The following is a 26,430-nucleotide window of genomic DNA, read 5'->3' on the forward strand; positions in this document are numbered from 1 at the left end:
CCCGTGTGTGACGATAAATGAGCATGTTTTCATTTACAAATGAAACTACGTGATGATTCATTTCTCAGTAAAACAGTTTAGTATTTATATAGTCTAGTCTATTAATTAGACGAAACAAAATAAAATATGTTTAATTCAACCTTTAAACTACATTCCAGTAAAAATCAGTCATATAGCATATGTCAAGCATTTACAGAATCATTTACATGAACGTTAAAGAGAGCCAAATTAAGGGGTGGAAACGCACGGAAATAAAAATATATACAAAAATAACATGCTAATAAAAATAATATTAGTAATAGTAATACTAATGATAATGATAATAATATTAAGACAAATACGAAAAAAAGACTATTAGTTAATAGAAGGAATGTAGGCCTATTTTACTGTGTGACGATAAATTATTTCCAAATGAAACTACGTGAATGATTCACTCTTCAATTATTTGTCTATTAATTAGACTAAATAAAATACAATATATGTTAAATTTAAGCTTTAAACTGCATTCCAGTAAAAAACCCAGTCATAGAACCTTTACAGTATCATTTACATTCAGAATGTTATGTAACGAGATCAAAATGAAGGAAAAAATAACGAATATAAACGAATAATACAAATATTACGGAAAAAAAGAAAGTCAGTCAATGGACAAGATTGTGGGATGCATGAAATGTTTCTTGCAGGGCTATTTAATTTGAAGTAGGCCTACATGTAATACATGTAAACACTTGTGAAAGCTGTCTACATTGCGCACAGACAGCATTAGCATATACAGCATCGCCTATATAATTATTTAATATTGTATTAATTTCTATAACAATTAATATAATAATTTCTTAACTCAAAATAAAATATCTCAAATAATTCTGGGTTACTAATGTCACGCAGGTTTGTTTATTCATTAAACTCGTGGCCACAAGAAATGCATGTTGAGCAAAAATACATTTCACGAAAATAATATAAAATTACAAAACAAAGAAAACAAATGGAATGAGGGATAAGCTTTAAAGTTCACATAAAAGCCAAATATTAAGCGGCATCCTTCATGTTTTCTTTATTCAGCAAATACTTTACAGTTTTGAATTATGTTCAGCTTCTGTTTTTATGACCATGAATGACAGTTTTTTTTTTTTTTTTTTTAGAAAAACGTCCGAACACCGGTCTCAAAAGTAGAAGCGAAAGTCTTGTTTCCACCAGCGCGGCATTTTTTTATTCACCGTAATTGATGGATGTCTAAAACAAAAATAAGGAGAATCCTAAAACATATAAATATACATTTCTTAAAATAATAACATCTGAACTTCGTACACAACAATACGGCAACGACTTTACAACAGGACACATTATTTTATTTTAGCTTGTACACCAATGAATTTCAGATGTCGGGATATTTCAGACCGCATCTCCACAGCATAATCACTCTAATATTAAACATACGGGTCAGGAGGCGGGTCGGGTACAATATTTTATTTTTTTATTCGGCGGTCCGAGTTGCGGCGGGTTAGTTGAAAACGTCGGTCGGGTTCGGGTTGTTTATCCACTGACCCGCGCATCACTGGTGTCAGGGCCGTGGACACTAATGTTTTGAAAAAAGTGGAGCGAGGGAGGAAAGCTTTCCCCTTCTCCCTGGCATGCATTTGAATGCTGAATTCGAAATGCAACTGAATGCAGTCGGAATCCGCCCCCAGCACCCCCAAAATAGTCTCCAAATGTTGATTACAACAAGGCAACAGACAGCATTCAACACCCCACCCCACCCCCACTCTGCCATTCATAAACATTTCGCTCTTTATACTGCATGCCGCTTAACGCTGATGCCTCATTAACGGCTACTTTTCAGAAAACTGAAAAAAAAACGAAAAAAAAAAACACTTCCCTTTGGTTTCCCAGAACAGACTTAAGCCTAGTTCCAGGCTTAACGAACTTCTTCGAAATGGAAAGAACTACTTTTCCACTTTAAAAAAAAGAAAAAGAAAAAAGGTGGGGAAAAATTGCATAACTCACTGGAGCACTTTTGATACTTAACAACTGTATTCGTTGTCAGTCATATAAACTTTATTGTTTTGAAAAGTGAGCCTTATGTTTATTTGTCTAAATTATTTTCTATATTAGGATATAATACTAGGCTATAGTATTTACATGGACATTAGGCCAAATCTACATGGGTTTCTTCCCTTTCACTTCAATTAGTTTTTAAGAAAAAAAAAAAAAAACTGCATGGGCAGTGCGCCATCTTAATGTACAGCATCAAAAATGTAAGAACAAATCTAAAGACAATAATAATAATAATAATAATAATAATAATAATAATAATAATAATAAAATTAATTATTAACACTCCTAAAAGTACAGTATAGTGCTCAGATACACTTAAGTTAGGTGACCTAACCCTAGTTGATACTTTATTTCAACTTTTCAATTATTTCATTAATTTACAAATAAACAAATGCCTTTCCGATATGATATAAGTGAAAAGGGAGACGATTTCGAAAATGATTTCACCAAAAGGCGGACGCGAACTCGGGTCTCCCGCGTCAAAAACGATGTGTTACTCGTATTATCACTTGCGCCACTGAAAATGTTGCACAATAGTCGTCTTTTGTAATATTTGTAAATATGGCCTATTTGCATTGTGTAAAAACATTAAATAAAAGGCACCAGACTACAGAAAATGGCATATACTAAAGTATTTTTTTCTGTTTTTACATTTATTTTGCTCCCGACGCCCATGCTTGATGATGAAGTATAGTCTATAGGATATAACAAAGTGCTTTTCCAGTCCCGATTCGACGAGGTTTTATTCCGCATCCACCCGCTCCCGCTATATTAACTATATTATTTGCCCGCTGCCTGCTTAGAATAAATTTCTAAGCACCAAAATCGCAAAAACAAATCAAAATAATAATAATAATAAATTAATTAATTAATTAATTTTTAACTCTATAAAAACTGTAGTTTATATTTATCCTCTCCATTTCTATTTCTCTCTACTCAAATTAATTGTCAGTGTCTAAAATTGTGTATCTTAGAAAAAGAAAAAGACGAACTACCTCTTAAACATGCATATCTTAATTTGATGTTGCTTTAAAACGCTGAAATATATAATGTATTTTATTCTGAAGGTGAAAGTTGTCGAGTTATTCAACTGCCCGCGGCGCCGTCAGGATCACTTTTTTTCCCCCTTTAATTAAGTGGATACAGCTTACAATACTCCTTCAAGAGTACGGGATTGCTCAAAACTATGCTATTTTACATATTTCTGTTATTTGTGTACAGTCACAATGAAAAAACAGATGTGTATGCTATTTGTAAAAAAAAAAAAAAAAAAAATGGAAACGAGATGCTAGTTTAAGGGCGCATCACAGAAATTGCCTACAATTCTGCATATAGGCTTGCTACTTATTAATTTTATTTTATTTCGTTTTGTTAAATTATTATTCATTAAGAAAATTATATTTCGCATATGGGCATTTTTATTTATTTTACATACAGCTTTTTTGGGGTTTTCTCTGTGCATAAGCTCTGCGCGTGACGTTCTGATGTTTCTGCTGCTTTTTGCTTGTGTACAATTAACCCCTCAAAACGTTATTAATGTGACACAGCCACGTTTCAATTTAAATTTAAATGTAATTTAACACAATCTGGTCGTTAATAGGCTAATAACTAAACGCGTCGGTTGTCGTTTGAAAAAAAAAAACTGAAATTAACATTTCTATTTTCAATGCAGTCTAATAAAAGTTCATCAGGAAAAAAAGAAAAGAAAATAATAATAAAACTGCTCCTGCTTATGAATACATTTTTGCTTGATGATGAAGTATCTAAATAGTCTATACACTATACAAAGTGCTTTTCCAGTCACGCTTCCACGAGGTTTTATTCCGCATCCACCCGCTCCGCGCTATATTAACTATATTATTCGCCCGCTGCCCGCTTAGAATACATTTCTAAGCACCAAAATCGCAAAAATACTGTAGTTTATATTTATCCTTCCCATTTCTATTTGTCTCTACTCAAATTAATTGTCAGTGTATCTAAAATTGTGTATCTTAGAAAAAGAAAAAGACGAACTACCTCTTAAACATGCATATCTTAATTTGATGTTGCTTTAAAACGCTGAAATATATAATGTATTTTATTGTGAAGGTGAAAGTTGTCGAGTTATTTAACTGCCCGCGGCGCCGTCAGGATCACTTGATTTTTTTTCCCCTTAATAAAGTGGATACAGCTTACTCGTTCAAGAGTACGGCATTGCTCAAAACTATGCTATTTTACATATTTCTGTTATTTGTGTACAATCACAATTAAAAAAAAAAAAAAAAACAGATGTGTAGGCTACTTGTAAAAAAAATAAAATAATGGAAACAAGATGCTGGTTTAAGGGCGCATCACAGAAATTGCCTAAAATTCTGCATACAGGCTTGCTACTTATTAATTTGTTAAATTATTATTCATTCAGAAAAGAAAAACATATATTTCTTATATGGGCCTATTTTATTTATTATTATATATAGGTTTATTGGGTTTTTCTCTGTGCATAAGCTCTGCGCGTGAGGTTCTGATGTTTATGCTGCTTCTTGCTTGTGTATAATTAATCCCTGAAAACGAATTTAGCGGTTTACGTCAGTTGTCGGTTGGAAAAATAAAATAACTGAAATTAACATTTCTATTTCCGATGCAGTCTAATAAATGTTCGTCAAGAAAACAAAGAAAGAAAACAAAATAACAATACAACTGCACCTGCTTATGAATAGGCTATCTTTTTGCTATTGGTTTGAACCATAATTTCAGGAAAGAGGAATCATTGAACTATTGTACTGGTATTTGTGACCAACGCCCCCTAGAGCTGGCCATGGTGTTTGGCTACAGAATGTTGTTCCTTGCGCCACCTGGTGGATATTATATGAAGTGCAACAACGTTGTAAAAAAATCAAAAAAAGCAGCTGCGGTAGGACGCGTGCCCACGCGTGCCGAATTGCAGGCTGCCGCGTGAAAATAGACGCATTTTTAATGGCCAGATCTGTATCTGTGTTGCAAAAGTATGTGAATCTCTTGGATTAGCAGTTAATAAAAAAAAAAAAAAATGAAATTCAAGACAACTGTTACCTTCCTGAGAAGTAGTCGACCAGCAAAGATCACTCCAAAGCAGAATGTGTAATAGTCCCAGGGTAACTTCTAAGTAACTTCTAAGCAACTAAAGATCTTTCTCACATTGGCTAATGATGAGCCCCAGAGACAGATCATCAAGAAAGAACTCCTACCCTAAACGGTCACCGGCACAAGGCCATGGGAACCAGATGAGTCCTCCCCAATTTGACTTAGTTGCAATATGGAACTCTTGCATTATTATTGACATTTTACATTATTATTATTTTAATACTGTAAGGTTGCTTTGACACAACTTGTATTGTAAAAAGCACTGTATAAATAATCTTGACTAATGGTAATGGTCATGAGTCCACCATCAGGAGAACACTGAGCAACAGTTGGTGCACATGGCAGAGTTGCAAAAAGAAAGCCACTGTTCTCCAAAAAGAAAATTGCTTGCTAAAGATCATGTGGACAAGCCAGAGGACTATTGGAGAATGGTTTAATGGATGGATAAAACCAAAATTGAACTTACTGGTTTAAATGAGAAGCTATTATTTTCAGAGAAAAGAACAAACTGCATTCCAGCTTAAGAATCTTACCCCATTTGTAAAACATGGTGGTGGTAGTACCATGGCTTGGGCCTGTTTTGCTGCATCTTGGCCAGGACTACCTGCCATCATTGATGGAACAATTCTGAATTATACCAGCAAATTCTAAAGGAAAACTTCAGGACACCTGTTTAAGAACACAGTCTCAAGAGAACGTGGACACCAACCCAAGCACACAAGTCATTCTACCAAAGAATGTTTAAAAAAGAACAAAGTTAATGTTTTGTAATGGTCTAGACCATAATCCAATTAAAATGTTGTGGAAGGACCTAAGCATAGCAAGTTTATAGGAGGAAACCCACCAACATCACAGAGTTTAAGTGGCTCTGCACTAAGGAATGGGCTAAAACTCCTACATGTTATTGTGCAGGACCAGATACTGAAAGCAAAGATTCACATATATGTAACACAGATTTGTTTTTTGTTTTTTTTGTGGTGGGAAAAAGTCTGCTTCAGAAATCAAGGAAAAGTGTTTGCTTGTTGGTCCTCACATCAAATATAAAGTCTGGTTACAGAGGCTAGAGTTCAAACATAGCAGGTTTGCTGTGATTGATATTGATTGAAGTCATTGAGAAATCAAATTTAATAAGAAACAGATGCACCCCCACACATTTTTTTGCAAAATGAATGTTGTCGGAAAGAAATCACTTCATGCATCCTAGTGAAGAACTAAAACATCGCTAAATGGTATCCTAATGCTGTCACGCAATCAAATCTGTCCAACATGCTGTATAACCGTCTGCTATTCACTACAGCTAAAAGACAGCTGCATTGCAAGCTGTGGCCCATTGTGACATCATCAGTAATGGACAGGGATTCAGCTGGGGCTCTCAAATTCATTTGCAGTCAGTAGGGACAATAGTGGGTCAGAAAACTGAATGAAGAGTAAAGAGACCAGAGGGCTTGCTCATCTGCATTGTCCTTGCAGAAATAATTCCTTTTACGTTTTTTTTTTTTTTTGGCTGGCTCTCGCCCTCTCATACCTACACACCAAATTATCCATTAATGAAATCCTCTGCCACATTGGGGCTAAAGTGAGCAGAGTGCCTAGAATCTGCAGATTGGCTAATCAAAACCCCATTATCTTCAGGGATCCTTGGTGCCGCTGGCTTTCTTTGATCCCCATTTTACTTTTAACGTTATTTTTATCCAAGCTCATTTGCCTGTTTATGAATGTCAGCGCATAAATAAACAAGGTCGACTCTCCGGCGACCGGTCGAACGGGCCTAAATACGTGCCGCTGTGTGCGAATGTGCTTGTTTGTTTCTGGTAATCACTTTTCATTGCCCTCTGGAGTACGGAGCAAGATAAAGAGAGCGTGAAACAGGTCTATTGAACATGTATTATCGCCTCGGCAGCCCACGTGGCCAGAAAACTATTTCTCACACTGTCCCCACAGAGCCTCCCCTCCGTTTGTTAAAGTGTTTCTGCAGGATGCTCCTGTGGTCCCGTGATTGAATGCATTAACGAAAAGTCTAAATCTTAGTTTACTCTGCGGCTCTCACTTGTTTTGTAAGGTCGGGACTCTGCGTTTCTGCGGCAGTACTGAGTTTGCTGGTGGTCTTTGGGCTGGAGTGGAGCTTCACCAACCAGTGGGCAAGAATGATGGATCGGTAGCTGGTGTCCAGTACTTTACCTGCCCAATTAAACATGGTAAGAGTATAAACAGAAATGGTTTTCCCATATGATAGTGACTTGCAAAGAGAAATGATAAATAATAAGGTTACTAGTGAGTGTAATATTTACTAACAAGCAATAAAGCACATCTTTTTAAATTTTTGTCTAAACAAATGATGGGAAAATGTGAGAAGTGAGGTACAGTGCATCTAGAAAGTATTCACAGCACTTTTTCCACATTTTGTTGTGTTACAGCCTTATTCCAAAATATATTAAATTATGTTCCTCCAAATTCTACAAACAATACCCCATAATGACAATGTGAAAGAAATGTTTGAAATCTTTGCAAATTTATTAAAAAATAAATAACAAAAAAATCACATGTACATAAATATTCACCGTATTTCATTTGCCATGACACTCAAAACTGAGTTTAGGTGAATCCTGTTTGGACTGATCATCCTTGAGATGTTTCTACAACTTCATTGGAGTCGACCTGTGGTAAGTTCAGTTGATTGCACATGATTTGGAAAGGCACATACCTGTCTATGTAAGGTCCCACAGTTAACAGTACATGTCAGAGCACAAGCCAAGCCATAAATTCCAAGGAATTTTCTGTAGACCTCAGAGACAGGATTGTTTCGAGGCACAGATCTGGGGAAGGGTACCAAAATATTTCCACAGCATTGAAGGTTCCAATGAGCACAGTGGTCTGCATCATCCGTAAATGGAAGAAGTATGGAACCACCAGGACTCTTTCTAGAGCAGGGAGGTGGCCAAGAACCCAATGGTCACTCTGAAAGAGCTCCAGCGTTTCTGGAGAGAGGAGAACCTTCCAGAAGAACAACCATCTCTACAGCACTCCACCAATCAGGCCTGTATGGTAGAGTGGCCAGATAGAAGCTAATCCTGGGTAAAAGGCACATGACAGCCCACCTGAAGGACTCTCAGACCATGAGAAACAAAATTCTCTGGACTGATGAAACAAAGATTGAACTCTTTGGCCTGAATGCCAAGCACCATGTCTGAAGGAAACCAGGCACCGCTCATCACCTGGCCAATACCATTCTTACAGTGAAGCATGGTGGTGGCTGCATCATGCTGTGGGGATGTTTTTTAGCGGCAGGAACTGGGAGACTAGGAGTCAGTATTAAGGGTAAGATGCAATGAACAGAGACATCCTTGATGAAAACCTGCTCCAGAGAGCTTTTGACCTCAGACTGGGGCGACGGTTCATCTTTCAACCGGACAACGACCCTAAGCACACAGGCAGGATAACAAATGAGTGGCTACAGGACAACTCTGAATGTCCTTGAGTGGCCCAGCCAGAGCCCAGACTTGAACCCGATTGAACATCTCTGGAGAGATATGAAAATGGCTATGCACTAACGCTCCCCATCCAACCTGATGGAGCTGGAGAGGTACTGCAAATAAGAATGGGGAAAAACTCCACCAAAAATAGGTGTGCCAAGCTTTTAACATCATACTCAAAAAGACTTGAGGCTGTAATTGGTGCCAAGGCCATTTTTATTTTTAATACATTTGCAAAGATTTCAAACAAACTTCTTTCACATTGTGGAAAAAAGTGAAGCTCTGTGAATACTTTCCGGATGCACTGTATGACTATATTTGAGCATAACTAAGAATAATATGTAACTATTTACTAACACTGTAACCAAGGAATCATGTATTTTTCTTTTAATGTGACTTTTTTTTAATAACCAGCCATAAATTGGGCAGTTGTGATAACTAGTGAGCCTAATTTTTAGCAACTAGCAAATCAGGCACGACAGAACGCGAATAAATGAGTCATATCTCTTTCATAACCAGCTACAACTTTGACAAGTGTGTTATGGTTATATTTGAGTATAACTAGCTATCTAGTGAGTGTTGTGTTTTAGCAACTAGCTAACCAGGCACGACAGATCGCCAAAAAGTCATATCTCTTTCATAACTAGCTGTGACTTTGACAAGTGTGTTGTGGCGATATTTGAGTATAACTAGCTAATTAGTGAGTGTAATGTAATCTTTTAACAAGCCACATCTCTGACATTTGTAATATGATGGTATATAAGCATACATAGTTAACTTGGTAGTGTAATTTTTACTAACCAGCTAACCAGGCACAACAAAGCACCAAAAACAAGTCATGTCTCTTCCAAAACCAGCTACAACTTTGACAAATGTGTTACAATGATATTTAACTAGAATATGAATATAACAAGTTAGGGGTAATGTTTACTAAGTAGGTAACCAGGTAAAACTTGATAAAACACCAAGCAGTCTTTTTTAAATTGTAATGTTTGTCTTACCCAGCCATAGATGTGATGGTAAGAAACAACATTTGAGCATAACTAGGGACTAGTGTCATTTTTTACTAATTAACTATGTATGTATGCTTGTCCGTTTGTTTAGTCTCTTCTATGTTGCCTATTTAACTAGCTTCAACCATGACAGTTATCACAGACACATGCTTGATACAATCATGTTTCATCATATATAACAATGGGTTTTTCTCACAATGTTACACTGCACCCTACCAGGCAAAATTTTCATTTGTAATTCAATTATGATATCAACACACATTATATTAATTATATATAGTTGGTGATGCCTAACTCTTTTTTTAAACTCTTTTCATGTTTTTCAGTACAATTTAGGTCTTGCCTTATTGTCTGTTCTCAGTGGCTCACAAAATAAGTTCTCTCTGACCCTCTCCAGGAATCTTCGCCCCCCTTTCTAAAATCAGCAAGCTCTCAGAACGCCGGAAAAACAGTCCTCGCCAGCCCACCGCTCCCGTCCCCCACCCTAGACGGATTGACTTGGCGCGGGTCACATCCAAGGTCAACACAGGTACATCTCTCACTGACCTGGTTGCTTAATGACCCTCTTTACAGCTCACAAACCCAATATCAGGTGGAACCCAGCCGCCACCACAGACTCAAAGCTAATTACCATCCCAGAGGACCTGCTTGATAAATAAACTTACACAAGTGTGAACAGCGATAGTGGTGATAAAGCAGTTGGTGTTACCACTTTATTCTGTCTCCTTCGGGGTTGTAGAGACAATAAAAAGCCATGTGAGCACTGAGGAATCATTGAGGGAGTTAATGTCACTTGTGTGCCATTACAGCGTTTACCCCAGGGCCCGTTTATACAGATGTGACACCCACCGATGTGTGGAGTGAATCACACTAGCATGCATAAACTCTGCTTTTGTCACGTATACAAATGAAAGAGGACAAATTACTTATTTAAAGTCTTCCTGTATTATCATACATGACAGAAATCCTCTGAGGGATTTCGTACAAAGCAAGTCAACATTAAATACTAATGGACATTTGTTCTGTTTTAACACAGTATGTCATTATTTTACAGTTTTATCAAAGAAATTTAGCTAATTTCTTGATTTTTTTTTTTTGGGGGGGGGGGGGGGGCTTTTATATTATTTACAATAGTACATGGAATATTTATACTTAAAGAGCAGGTCACATGGTTTTTTAAAGTGTCCTAGTATTGTGTTGGAGTCTCCTAAAACAGGTTTAAATGCAAGGTCAGAAAACATTTCAATTTTCTCAGTATATACATTTATACAAAGAGTAATTTGTCAATGATATTGAGAAGGTTTGTTCAAATCAGTTTTGAGCATAGTGTCTGTAAACCCCTCCCTTCTATAAGCCTACTTTGCTCTGATTGGTCAGCTGGCCAAGCTTGTTGTGTTTGGTACAGATAGGAGTACTTCAGCAAATCCGCGGTTGTTTTTGATGTTGTGGGTTGAAGCAACCCCAATAACATCAAATTTAGCCCCGGAATGCGAATTTACAAGGGGGACCCTGTCAAAAAGCATGTATTTTACACCCCGAAATGCGTTTTTTACCTGGGGACCCCCTTAAGTAGCAATTGGGTGGGTTATGTTGTGAAAACCTGGCAACACTGAGCTTGCACTTGTACATTAAACAATAATATGTGACCCTGGACCACAAAACCAGTCATAAGGGTCAATTTTTGCCCCTGAAATAAATAAGCTTTCTATTGATGTATGGTTTGTTAGGATGGAAAATATTTGGTTGAGATAAAACTATTTGAAAATCTATCATCTGAGAGAGCAAAAAAATCAGAATATTAAGAACATCACCTTTAAAATTGTCCAAATGAAGTTCTTAGCAATGCATGTTACTAATCAAAAATAGTTTTGATATATTTACGGTAGAAAATTTACAAAATATCTTTATGGAATATGATCTTTACTTAATATCCTAATGATTTTTGGCATAAAAGGAAAATAAAAAAAAATGACCCATGCAATGTATTTTTGGCTATTGCTACAAATATACCTGTGCTACTTAAGACTTGTTTTGCGGTCCAGGGTCACATAGTCCTCCAATAAGTACGTAAAATAATGACATAAAAACATTTTGTTTAAAACTTATGCAATGCAATTTAAAACTTATGCAATAATGGTGTAGACATTAGCAGAGTGCAAACGTGACTAACTGATGAAACAATACAGTTTGTAAACCAAAATATAATAAGTTGCATTCTTTAATAATAAACACAGTAATTAGAACAACAGTTTACAATAATCTACACATTCTTAGAAAATAGTGGGTTCACAGAGAAATTTCAGACCTATTTCAGCAAGACTGTGGTTTACCAGGAAACCTAGCTGCACAAGGTATGCATCACATATTAGCACAAAAAAACTACAGGATGTGGTTCAGAGATGCTTGTTGGTCCAAATAAAGAAGATTAGAAGCCAAAGAAGATTAGAGAAGCAGTCCTCTGTAAAATGACGAGCACACAGCAAAAGGTTCAAATTGTGTTGCAGTGGTATTGTGGAAAAATGAATTTTAACCACTGATTTTACACATCATTGTCTTTTGGCAATTAAAGCAAAACAAACTTGCTTTCACAGAGCAGAACACAGCGTCTTTTCAACATGATGTAAACCCAACACACTAATTAGCGTTCGTAGACTATTCGTATTTCGGGGGCAGATGGGGATTATGCTTATGTGTTACCCAGTGACGTAGATCGGCAGAAGATTCGAAAATATGACGCCTTGTTAAGGTGATTCTGAGTTCACTCCTTCTTTTGAGAGACAATATCTTTATGTATAGTGGACTTTTGATTAACAGCTTTGCAGACTGTTTACATTGAAGAAAATCTATTTTTTGAAAACCCATATGTGACCCTGGGCCACAAAACCAGTCATAAGGTTAAATTGTACAAAACTGAGATGTATACATCATATGAATACTCAATAAATAAGCTTTCTATTGATGTATGGTTTGTTATGATAGGACAATATTTGGTTGAGATACATCTGTTTGAAAATCAGGAATCTGAGGGTGCAAAAAAATCTAAATACTGAGAAAATCACCTTTAAAGTTGTCCAAATTAGGTTCTTAACAATGCATATTACTAATCAAAAATTACATTTTGATATATTTACAGTAGGAATTTTACAAAGAATCATCATGGAACATGATCTTTACTTAATTTCCTAATGATTTTTGGCATAAAAGAAAAATCTAAAATGTTGACCCATGCAATGTATTTTTGGCTATTGCTACAAATATACCCCAGCGACTTAAGACTGGTTTTGTGGTCCAGGGTCACATATGACCTGCTCTTTAAGTTGTTACACTAGTATTTTATAATGAATGAGTGGATAATGAAATTATTCTCTCAATTTATTAATAAAAAAAAAATTCAGTCCAGTGGTTGATCCTGCTTTAGTTTCCTTCAGAACTATTTTTGTAGGAAGAGCAAAAATAGACAGTACTTTCTAAAAAGTAGGTTACACAATATTGTATTTTCTTTTTATTGAACAAATTTATAAAAGCAGTATTAAACTTGCTGAAAATTCTGTTGAAAATCACTGTTGCTGTATGAATCTCAGCTTGGCTGTGAATATCTACAGCCGAATCAAAGTCGTGCTGATTTTTTAGAACAACATCTTTTGCTGATATTATACTACTTGTATATTTATAATGAAGTTTCTTATTTTCATATCATATTCTAGCCTACATTTTGAAAACATTTGGACCATGTAAAAGTAGCTTCCGAAACAAAAATGTTAATAAAAGTAGTGAAAATCTCAAACAATCATGACCAGTGACATGACTGAAGATATCTATGTCTTAAATTATGATAAACATATGACAAACATATACTACGCTATATAAAAAGAAAATACTAAAATTTAGAAAAAAAGAAAAAAAAAAAAATTCTCCACCACAGTTCTAAGGGCATCAGTTTTAAGTACAGTGTACCTAACACTTAAATATCCTGTAACCTGCTGAGACTTTCATTTCTCATAATATATGTCTACGGAGACAGGTAGTGTGCCCACACAGACTTCCATTAGTGCACTAATGCTGATGAACAGCAGTTGTTCTCATCACCTCTGTTACACTAGGGACTTCCCATTGCTCTGGCTATGTGGCCTGCTGAGTGTTGGGTGTTTTTTTTACCAGATTGGTGTAACATTGTTGATCTGTTTTCCTATTATCTCAGAGACAAGCATTTCCACTGTGTCTTCCTCCAGGGCCCAGGTATTGTCCACTCAGACAGCTAAATGCAGACATATGGATCTCAATAGCTTTGTGTGGCAATAGCACTTTTATGAAGAGCCCTTAAGGCATTGTAATACGACAAATGTTTTTCTGCTTCCCCTCTTGGGCTTTTTTCCCCTTCCCATTTTGTTTTTATTATCTGTGTGTGTGTGTTTTTATTTATTTATTTATTTATTTTTCTTGGCATGTCTAGAGGCTCATGAGGAACTGACGGCAAAATTAGCTTAATTGTCACAATGCAAATTCTTAATGTTCTGAAATTGTCAGTTTATTAACTATTTATTATTATTAATAATAATAATGGCTATTTAAAGAGAGAGTTGTTTCTAGTTTACAAATGTACACATAACTATCCAATTACGAAAAAAATGCTTAATCATAAAGATGTAAATAATTGTGGCTAAATATTATTATTATTTAATTATTGTTTCCAGTTAGTCAGCTGTGCTTATTTTAGTATCATTGAGATACTATTATAGCTTTAAATATTTTGTGTCCATTTTAATTTTTTAGTATTTTCCATGTTCATTTTATTTAATCATCATCATCATGAGTTTTCATTATTTTGATTTGTATTTACACTGCCGTTCAAAAGTTTGGGATCAGTAAGAATTTTTTTGTTTTTTAAAGAAGTTTCTCAATGCTGCATTGATTTGACCAAAAGTCCAGAAAAAAAACAGTAATATGGTGCAAATATTATTTCAATGTTAAATAACAGTTTTCTATGTGAATATATTCTTAAATGTAATTTATTTCTGTGATGCAAACCAAATTTTCATCAGTACATCATTACTCCAGTCTTCAGTGACATGTTCTTTCAGAAGTCATTCTAATATTCTGATTTATTATCAATGTTGAAAACTGTATAAATCAGCATATCAAAATTATTTCTGAAGGAAACACTGTGACACTGAAGACTGGACTAATGGCTGATAAAAATTCAGCTTTGCATCACAGGAATCGATTATATTTTAAAATATATTAAAATAGAAAGCCATTATTTTAAACTGTAATACTATTTCATAATATTACAGTTTTTTTTCTGTGTTTTTGATCAAGTAAATGCAGCCTTGATGAGCATAAGATCTTACTGATCTCAAAACAGTGTATTTATTTATTTAGGTTTTTTTGGGGGGGGGCAATAGTTTTTATTAATGTATAGTTTGTTATTTTATTACATTGTTAAACTAAATGAAAATCAGAAATTTGTTTTAGTTAACTATAATAATATAGTCAGTCAGTCAGTCTGACTATAATAGAATAATTATTAATAGAATAATTATTATTTTTAAGGAAGGGCGCTCAGACATTTCTTTACATGTTTTATAAGATTGCCACCAAAACAGGAGCTATTATTTACCTCTTTATGAATATTTATCTCATCTTGTAATTGAATACTTAAATTCTGGCATATAGCTGTAAAACCTAAAAGAATTGTCACATCTTTTTAAAGAAGCAAAAATATATTTTTTAGACAGCCTTGTTATGCCCACCCACGGTTTTTTGTTCCTAAACCTCTTTGTCATGTTCTTCTCTACACCTTCACACTTTTTCCATTTTCGTTCTTCGTTTTCGTTTTTGGTTGGGAGGGTTTGAGTCACACTGTGCGCATTAAGACTAATATGCACATCCAAGGAAGACGACAGAAACCGTGCTCTGTAGGGCACTTGTGAGTCACTCATGGACCGACTTCAAATGTGACGCACATTCAAACACCCAATTACCAGAATGCCTCTGTGTGCACCTCCAACATGCTCACATAAAACAATATCCAAGCAACGCATTGTCTTTAAAATTACATTTTAATGATGTCACCATCCTCTCGGCTGCCACAGAAGAAACCACAGCTGCATGTTGTCCTCTAATCAGTGCCATTTCAAGGTGTTGCTTTTTCACTTTTATTCCTGAGGTGATTTGAATAGTGGACCGTGGTGGATTTTCATGTTCCCCGTTGATTGATTGTCCAATGAAGCCAAGCTTAATGAGCAGTTCTCACATCAGGCTGAACAGACTGGCAGTAATTTGTCATGAAAAAGAACGAGGGAAAAGTGGTGTGTTTGTTACCGCTGTAACCCTTTGTAGTAAATCTTTATAGTTCATGTGGTTGTATAACCATCTCAATTTCCTTTTGATGTTTGAACTGTTGATATTTAGTGGAGAATCATTCCTAGAGGTTGGAGATGTGCTTAAATTATACAAATATATATATATATATATATATATATATATATCACATTGCTAATTTTGTCCACATATTTTATTTTTATGCTTTAAATACTAGTTCACATTAAAACATCTCTAAAAGTCCAACCATATGATTTGCGATTTGAGAAAACTTTTTATATTTGCTGGGCGTTTTGTTTTGTTGATTTCAGTATTTCTTTGAGCAGTGTGATCCATAAAGACAGATGATGAGTCTAGCGCGGGTTTAATGCTTTTGCTTTAGGGTGGTCCATAAATGTTTTGTCTGCATAAGAATAACTTCATAAGATTGTGCTGTGAATGTTGTACTCTCATTTTGAGCATCTTTAAAACACTCCACAGACCCCATTTGAATTGACTGAACCAGATTTCATGGTCTCTTTTATAATTCATTTCCATTTGCTACTTGTTATTCTTTAGTGCTTATTACGTTTAGCACAGCGCAATGTACAGTTGTTTCAAGCTTTGTGTTTTAACCCTTATGTGTTGTTAGGGACGTTTTCGTCCACTGAGGGGTGCTGTTGAGTCTTAATTTGGCCACAACTTTTTCTCTGTTAAAGCAAATGGAATGATTTTTGGTGACTAATCTTATTTTGATACATATTTTGGGAAAATGCTTTGAAATTTTTCAAAAACTCAACAGTACACTTTGGGCAAATTTACTACCCTTTCGTTATGTTTCGTGGCTGAAAACAGCCACTACTTTAAACTGCTGTAAAAATGTATCAGATAAATATTTTTTCAATTTTTTTGGCATAAATCTATTAATCAACCTCAGTCCTGCTCAAAAATACTAAATGTTTAAAAAAAATTCAGGATTTTATCTTTTTAATTGCCAAATTCCTAAATGATGTCACTGATTTGGGGAAAAAAAACCCACAAAATTACTAATTTAAAATATAAAAGGTAATTGTGGCCTGGATTTTTTTTTACCTTTTTAACAGTCTTGGACATGTGAACGATTAGTAAGAAGATTGGCTCTCATGCATTGTTAGTTTTGGCGCAGCATCCGATTTTCTTTTTTTCTCCCTGCAACAAAAAGCTTAGTTTTACATAGAGTTCTATGGAGTATAACGACATATTATAGTGTGCGTGTATGTATGTGTGTGTGAGCGTGTGTGAGTGTGTGAAAGTGAGTGAAAGTGTGTGAAAGTGTGAGAGAGACCTTTGTGCACCTTGATACCCCTGAGAAAATCTAAATAAGCACCTCAGCTCTCAGAACGACATGGAGTAAACAAAAATAAAGAAAGTATATTTATGTATTTGTTTACCATATAGTTCTGAGAGCTGAGGTGCTTTTTTTGATTTTCTGAGGTGTATCAAGGTGCACAGAGGTCTCTCTCACACTCACAGACACTCACACACACTCTCATACACTCGCACACACTTTCACACACTCACACACGCTCACACACACATACATACACGCACACTATAATATGTCGTTATACTCCATAGAACTCTATGTAAAACTAAGCTTTTTTTTGCAAAGGCCTATCTAAAGGGTTAATGGGGCCAACTGATAATCAACAGTACAATTTACAAATTTGACCCCTTCCCAACAGGGAAAACCACAAACAATCAAGAATTCAGCATTATATGGTGTCATGGCTTTGCAATCAAAAAATGTGGTTATAATGGAAGTCAATGGGGCAAAAACAGCCACAAACAATAAATGAGGGAGAAAAAATGAAAATCTGATGCTGCGCCAAAACTAACAATGCATGAAAGCCAATGTTCTCACTAATCTTTCACATGTCCAAGACTGTTAAAAAGGTAAAAAAAAATCCAGGCCACAATTACCTTTTATATTGAAAATGAGTAATTTTGTGTTTTTTTTTTCCCAAAATCAGTGACATCATTTAGGAATTTGGCAATTAAAGAGTTAAAATCCTGAATTTTTTTTAAACATTTAGTATTTTTGAGCAGGACTGAGATTGATTAATAGATTTATGCAAAAAAATTTGAAAAAAATATTTATCTGATACATTTTTACAGCAGTTTAAAGTAGTGGCTGTTTTCAGCCACGAAACATAACGAAAGGTTGTAAATTGAAACAATGCACAAGGGTTAATGATGCCGAAATTGCTTCTCCTCAAGATTCAGCATGTCAAAGTTAATTAGAACTTTTCAGAGTGAAAATCTGTTTTGTTGACTATGTAGCATATATATTTGAAGGGCAACAGAGAACATGTTGAGAATAAATATGCTCTATATTTATTTTTGTGAGTCTGAGAACATAAAAACTAAAAAAAAAAAAAATAAATAAATAAATAAAAGTACGTGACTGTCTGCCTGACTAATGTTCCCAAAAAATCTTGGTCATACTTTATTATTTTCATATTCAGATAAATGTAATGTCTCACTCTACACCTCTTCATAACTGCATTGCTTCTGTTTTGTTTCTATTTGTGTAATTGTTGAATTCAGATTTAACTTGCTGTGAAATGATAAAACAGATGATTGATTAAAACAGATCAGCTGATTTTAAAATAGCCAATACATAGGCTAATAAATTGGACACCTATATTGAGTTGGTGGAGGAGTTGTTTATTCTAATTATTGTTTTTAAAACAGGTAGTTATTAATTAAACATTTACTTGTCTCCTTATCTACTCAAATACAACATGAACTGCCGTGTTTCTTCTGGTTTAGTACATTCTGTCTGTTTATGCTATTTATTCCAGTGTTAATATTGAACTGGTTAGCCTTAATAATGTTTGTAAAGGTCAGGGATGACACCATCTTGGTTGTTTTGGTGTGCTCACTGTGCATATATTAGCATTTTAAGGGGTCCTTGGGGACCGCGTGTTGAGACACTTCAATAGATGCTGCTTCTTTGTGTGGTCCCTGTGTACGCCTTGTGTACAGAACTAATGATTCTGATGCTTTTGTTTTTGTGGTGTCAAACATGATGTGCCTTCCCTGTTTTACATGATTCATACAATGCTGAACAACTGTGGCCTCAAAGCTTAAAGTGTTTGAATAGACTCAATATATTGCTGTAATTCCTCAAGATAAGACCATTTCAAGTGGCCTCTGCAACTTGTAATTTCTTTGGTAATTTTTCTGTTGCATTTGCCTAGTTGTTTACTAGTTTGACTGGATGTATGAAGTTAGCGCCACTCAGGTTTACCAATACCATAGTTTCTGCTATCAGCAAGTTGTCTTTGGTTGTACACTGTCCTTCATTTTCCCCGCAATTGAGCAGCTGTAACGTCAACAATGTAAGCAATCCCAGTGTTCTGTTTGAATGTAAAACGTTCCCCTCACATGAATGTTATGTAGTTATAGTGCTAAGCTAACATTTTAATCATATTTGTGTGCGTGTTGTTTTGTTAAAGTGCATAGCGAACGTTGTCGACGTATTTGGGTGTGTGTTGCTAATCCGTCATTGCAAATGGGCTGTGAAAACTCTAGAAGTACATAAATGTATCAAATAACCACTCAGAGACATCCTGGTTCATTATCATAGGTGTTTCTTCTGCCAGAGTCTCTCCTTCATCTGACTCTGATTTATCCATGTAAGGCTGAACACTGGTTCTCTCACTATTAGTACTTATTGCTGCAGGTCAGGGTTGCCAGGTTTTCACAACAAAACCCGCCCAATTGTTACTCAAAACTAGCCCAATTGCGTTGGTGCCGATAGCCTCGTGGGCAGTGCGTCGACATGCGCTGTTGCACTTCGGGCATCCCGTGTTCAAGTCCTGGCTTATTGAGCTTTCCCGATCCTATCCCTTCTCTCTCTCCCACTTCATTTCCTGTCTCATTACTATCCTATCAATAAAAGGCAAACATGTCAAAAATAAATAAAAACTAGCCCAAATGTGTTTTGGAGGGGGTCCCCAGTAAAAATTGCATTCTGGGGGTAAAATACACCCTTTTTGGCGGGGTTCCCCTGGTAAAATTTACATTTCAGGAGCTAAATATCACGTTATTGGGGTCACTTCCATCCGTGGGCATGAAAACAACTCACGGCAGCAGTGTTAAAGTAGCCCAATTCTGTGGAAAAAAGTGTGGACTTGGCAACACTACTGTAGGTATGCAAAGCAGAGATGTATAGACCTTTTTTCTGAGTAAACGATGAGCGCCGCCATTACGAATTCTAACGTCAGATTGAATGCTTTTCTGTTCCGGTTTCCATAGGAACCCATTCAAATAGCGTCCATCTGTTTTTAATGTAGCTAACGTCCGCTGCTTCGTGTCATCTACACACTCATTAAAGTGAGGCACTGACAAATGACGGTCATTGCGACATTGCCAAGTGATGGCGCTATGGAGCCATGTGCTTTTTAAAAACATTTTAATAGGTTTAACATTAGTTTATTAGCTCGGAATATACCCTAATTTGACTAGAAACAATGCAGACCGGAAATGCAAAGCATTCTTTCAGTTAAGAGTCGGACTTACTTCCGTGTTCAGGAAAAACGTCTATATGCTACGCTTTCTAATGAAGATGGAGCGGGAATATGCAGCTCATTTGCATTTAAAGTGATCTACACCAAAACCTTTCTTTCTTTTTTTTTTTTTTTTTTTTTTAGACACGCCCCAAAAATTTTCTACGTTATAAATAAATGATCTGTGTGGTATTTAGAGGTGAAACCTAACAGACACATTCTGGTGACACCCAAGACCAATATTACATCTTGTAAAAATGGGCATAATAGGTGCCCTTTAAGTCTACCTTTTAGAATTTTTTTGTACTTTTTTTTTGTCATATTGTCTCTACCTCCAAGGACAGTTATAATAAGATGTCCTTTGATTTTAAATCATTCTACATTCCTCCAGCACTGCTGCCACCTCCTAAATGAGGGTGGGCTTAATACATAGGGCTTAGATAACATTTTTGGACTGTATTTTAATACCAGACTGTGTTTGGGGCATTACAGTCTGTTCTAAAAGTCTTGGCTCTCGCTTATCAATTAGCCTCTAAACTTGTTTCATTAATGAACTCTTTAGCCCATGAAGGTCTGTGAATATGATGGCTTAATGAGAGCCCTCATTCCAAACTGCTTTCCAAGAGCTGGAAGGTTAAAGCTGCTTCTCTCATGTGCCCTATTTCTTGGTCCTTTAAGTGTAGTAGATAAAGTTTTTAGGTCTTGTTAGATATATGTGGTGCTGTGCCAAGGCTCGGGCACTTTTCCATGGTTCAACAAAATTAACATTTGGCTGGAATTCAGACAGGCTTCAAAGACAACATATGAAAGGGCTGGAATGCTAAAATAATTAAATAAAATGACTTTTGCATTTAGTGTCTGGTATATTGTTGGTCAGTTTTTGAACAAACTTCTTACTCTATGTATTAAACTTTGGTGTGAAACTTGTCCTGGATCATCTAAGCGACGGACATGGATGATAAATCAAATCATGCGGGTCGTCAGACTTACATCCGATTGACATCTGGCAGAGGATAAAATAGATGAAAAAAGGAGGGCTTGAGGGATCCAAGCCATATGTAGGGATCAGAATATCAGTGAATATATATACAGTTGAGGAAATCTGCAGAATCTGCAAAATGTTAATTATTTTACCAAAACAAGAGAGATGCATACAAAATGCATGTTATTGTTTATTTAGTACTGACCTAAATAAGTTATTTCACATATAATATGTTTATAGTCCACAAGAGAAAATAATAGTTAATAATGACCTGGTTCAAAAGTTTACATCCTCTTGTTTCTTAATACTGTGTTGTTACCTAAATTATCCATAGCTGTGCTTTTGTTGTTGATGTTGTTGTTGTTGTTTTTGTTTAGTGATAGCTGTTCATGAGTCCATTGTTTGTTTGTTCCTAACAGTTAAACTGCCTGCTGTTTTTCAGAAACATCCTTCAGGTCCTACAAATTATTTGTTTTTCCAGCATTTTTCTGTATTTGAACCCTTTCCAACAATGACTGTATGATTTTGAGTATTGATAATATAAACAAATCATCAAAACCAACAGTGAGGCGATGACTTTGCCAAAAATTCTGTGAATGAACATTGTGTTAATATGGCCACTCATACTGCAATCTGTAGTCAATAGAATTTGAAATATTATTTCCTGTTGTTTTTCCAGTGGTGTTTGAAGTTTTATCATTCTGCCAAAATAAACCGTTTGAAATTAACTCTGTCTTAGTCTGAAGTCAGCTGGGAAGCATAACACCATGTGACCTTGAGATGTTGGCAAGCCTCAATTGCTGTGTCAGATACTTACCTGTTCAGTTTTTATATTAATTCTTCACTGCATGGACTGATTTTTGTGCTGTTCATATTGGTAGAGGTTTTTCATCGGCTGTTTTATCATGCTAATTATTTAGTATGATAATCACTGGTTAATTATTTAATTGGTTTGACCACTTAGTGACATTATAGAGCTTTGTTAGAATAATTCTAGCACTAATTCATGTAATGCTTCTTGTGCAATTACCGATTGGAGCATTATGAAACTTTAACACTTGGCTCATCAAGCGACATTTACACTAACAGCTATTTGCAGTGACAAAATGACCTGAAGTCAGTCATTTTCAGTGAGAGTTGGCAATATGAAGTGACACGAGTAGCAGCAACCAATGTGGCTGTGTTAAAGTTTAACTTTATGTAAATGAGAAGTAACACAGCGTGGCGAATACCAATAGAAGTGAAGTGCGTGTGATCTCACGTGTGCGAGATGTAATATAGGCAAGGAGGAGGAGAGGGTAATGGCAACTGGGAGTAATTTTCCTGTTCTATATGATTTTATTCTGCCTAATGCATGTCGGAAAAGGTGTGTGAAAAAAAAAACAGAAGTTGTGTGCATTACATCATGAACATCATCATTTGTCATCATGTCATCATTTCTGTACTCTTTTCTGTCCATAATCAGGGACACCTCCTATAAATGTTTAATTCTGAGAGACTTTAAAGATTTTTTTTCTATATTCATATTTTGAATTTGATCAAATTCTGTCCATAAACTGCTCATATTTGTTGAAATCTTCACAACAATTTTAAGCAGTGAAACTCAAATTGTACAACATTTAATGAAACTAACATTTACCATTTAGACAACTACAGTGCTCTCCACTAATATTGGCACCCCTGGTAAATTTGAACAAAGCTGGCTGTAAAAATAAATCTGCATTGTTTATCCTTTTGCTCTTTCATTCAAAAACACAAAATTCTAACTTATCATTGAAGTAAGGTCACATTGGCCACAATTATTGTCACCCAATTATTGCAAGGTCCTTTTCCTAAGATTACAGCTCTGAGTTTTCTCCTGTAATGCCTGATTGAGTTTGGAGAACACCTGACAAGAGATCAGAGACCAGTCCATTCATGTTGTTGCTGCTTCTCTTCAGTTCACCCCACTCATTTTCTTTAGGGTTCAGGTCAGGGAACTGGGACGGCCATGGCAGAAGCTTTATTTAGTGCTCAGTGACACATTTTTGTGTTGATTTTGATGTTTGTTTTGGATCATTGACCTGATGTAAGATGCAGCATTTCTAACAGAGGCAGTCAGGTTTAGGTTTTTATCTGTTGGTATTTGATAGAATCCATGATGCCATGAATCTGAACAAGATGTCCAGGACCTCTGTCAGAAAAATAGGCAAACAATATTAAAAGATCCAGCAGTATATTTAACTGCGCATACTTTTTATCCCTGTTTGCACCAACCAATCTGGCGGGTTTGCTGCAAAAATAGCTGACCATAGCAGCCAGTTCAGTTTGAAGTTCCAGTCGCATCTGACAAACTGAATATGCTGGAGTTTGTTTTTGGATGAGTGAGGAAGTTTTTTTTTTTTTTTTTTTTTACGCTCCCGAACAACATGTGGTAATTATGTGTGACCCTGGACCACAAACCCAGTCTTAACCTAATTATTGCTCTGATGGTGGAAATGGGGATTTTCAATGCTTTAGCTATTTTCTTATAGCCACTTTCTATTTTGTGAAGCTCAACAATCTTGTTCTACACATCAGAACTACATTCTTTGGTTTTATTTCTTAAGAGAATTTGACCTTTGTTTTCCCTCATATTTATAATCATATGGAACAGGAAGTCATGGCTGGACAATTTCCTGCTCCTAGTCACCCTGGTGTGCTAAAAATGTAAATATGAATGGAATATACTTCAGAGATATTTTACTCATAAGAATTTCTTGGGGTGCCAATAATTGTGGCCAATTGAGGCATCGGAGAAAAAAAAACATTTATTTCATAATGTGAGTTTCCCCCCACTTTCAATTGTTTTACTTCAATGAAAGGTTTTTTTAATTAACGATCAAAAGGATAACAATGTAGATTTATTTTCTTAGCCTCCTTTGCTCATCTTTACCAATGGTGCCAATATTAGCAAAGGCCACTGTATATCAATCAATAGCATCTATTATTTCAAAATAGAGGCAATTGTGGTATTTCTTTTTACTTTTTAGATCAGCTTGGGTCCCATTGTGGTTTTCTTTAGTACAATTCCACTCTATTCTTCCTCATTCCAGATCTGTCTGTATTTTCTGTCTGCACAGGTCTTCTTTCACGCAGTTGTTCCACCTCATCTTCCTCTTTGGACTCCAGACAAACTCCCAGGCGACCACCACGGCCACTTCCACGTCAGAGACCACCGCTGCGGCCATGGCAGGAACGGATTCCTCCCAGTACCAGATCTACTCCTCCCCCCTCCCGTTCCCTCACCGCCACCCCGTACTCTGGTCTGTCCTTGTTACAAACTCAACTTTTTACTATCTACAATAATTAGCATTTTGTATTTGTAATAGGGTTGGGTCGATAGACGATGCCATCGTCCATCGCCGATGGCCGATAGACATCACGATGCTGAGCCAGCATCGCGATCCTCCGCTCCACCCCTGCCCCGCCCCCGCCGCAGCAGCAACCCGCTCGCGAAAAACACACACTGAATCACACTATATAGCCAGATGAAATGCATGCTTTCAATTTCCGCATCTTTACTTATTTTATTATTATTATTATTATGAGGAAATAATAACAAGGAAGTTGTTAGCGATCACAATACAAATTGCAGTGAACTCCAAATGAATTACATGAACTAGTTCGTTTACATTAATAAATGAGGCATACAAAAACAGCAGAAAAAATTCAAAATAATTTTAATTAAATTAGATTAAATAAACTTCTCCAAATATGCCTTTTTTCATGGTTTTACCATAACGAACCGAGCTTGGAACAAAAAACAAGAGAATATATATTTTTTTCCCCATCAAAATACAAACGTACAATACAAAACATATACATTATAAATAACAGTTTATCATTCTAATACATTGGGAATATGGAAACACTTGGATTTGTGCCGAATTACAGAGGTACATGAGCCCAACGCCTGCTATTTTTAGTTTCGCTTGGTTTTGGATTCTTAACTTTATATATTTTGTTTCATTCCTGTTCTATTCAGAATACCGTTACATTTAGATGATTCATTTTGGAGTCAGGGTAACTAACTTATAGCTATGTTTATAGTGTTTATAATGTTAATACATAATAATATTTCCCTTGATTTGGTATTATTTCTGATATTACACTTTCTCTCTAAACATTCCGCTGCTCATTAAATGCATTTGGAGAGAGTGGGTTAAGCAGTAAGCAATCAATGAGAGCGATTTTGAACTTAAAGCTGACTGGTCGAAAATATGTTAAGGACCAACACACATCCTCCAAATACATCTACTTAAACCCGCGCTTGCTGTGTCTCGTATGCACGCACGCACTGTCACGATCTAATGCACTTGTTAATGCCGGATCTTTAAAAATCCGGCTCAAATTAAGCACTGGTCGAAACGGTAGGCTACAATTAATTAATTCATTATGAATTAATTATTTAACAACAACCATCCCGCACTCCCGCTCTCTCCCCGACCCCCGCGGACGATGCCATCGTCCATCGCGATGTTTCACGTTAGATATCGTACGATGCCAAATTGGTCGACATCGCCCAACCCTAATTTGTAAATAATAATATGCAACAATATTATCACTAAATAAACCCTAAAGAGGGATGAGGTTCTGAACACAGTCTTGCATCACCCACAAGGGCAAAGACTAATCCCACAGTGAACATAAATGAGTTGATTACCCCCAACCCCCCCAAAAAATGAATGCATTATCCATTTGCTGAGTCTTGTTTTGCTGTACATTATTCAAAGCATTTAAAGATTCCTAGTCATGAGAATGTTTAATGTTGTTTAAAGAAGCTCCCTCCTTGCATTTCTGCAAATTTCGCATGGCTGCAGTAGCTTCTTAAATGTTTTTTTTTTTTTATCTCTCTCTCTCCTTCTTTCTTTCCTTCTTTCTTTCTTTTTAATTTATTTATACTGCAATGTGGAAAGTATTTAGCATAGCAATGC

At 35.9% G+C, this 26,430-nt stretch overlaps 1 protein-coding gene across 1 annotated transcript in view; it reads left to right on the plus strand.

Moving 5' to 3' along the window:
* The window catches only part of LOC141296028 (CAP-Gly domain-containing linker protein 4), an 81,802-nt gene that overhangs the window by 41,196 nt on the left and 14,176 nt on the right, over positions 1-26,430 (plus strand). The window contains exons 8-10 of the mRNA XM_073827309.1: positions 7,214-7,349; positions 10,035-10,166; positions 24,577-24,759. Of these exons, the coding sequence (XP_073683410.1) occupies positions 7,214-7,349; positions 10,035-10,166; positions 24,577-24,759 (451 nt within the window). The remainder of the gene's footprint in view (positions 1-7,213; positions 7,350-10,034; positions 10,167-24,576; positions 24,760-26,430) is intronic.

Source organism: Garra rufa, chromosome 21 (genome assembly GCF_049309525.1).
Source record: "Garra rufa chromosome 21, GarRuf1.0, whole genome shotgun sequence".
Lineage (NCBI taxonomy): Eukaryota > Metazoa > Chordata > Actinopteri > Cypriniformes > Cyprinidae > Garra > Garra rufa.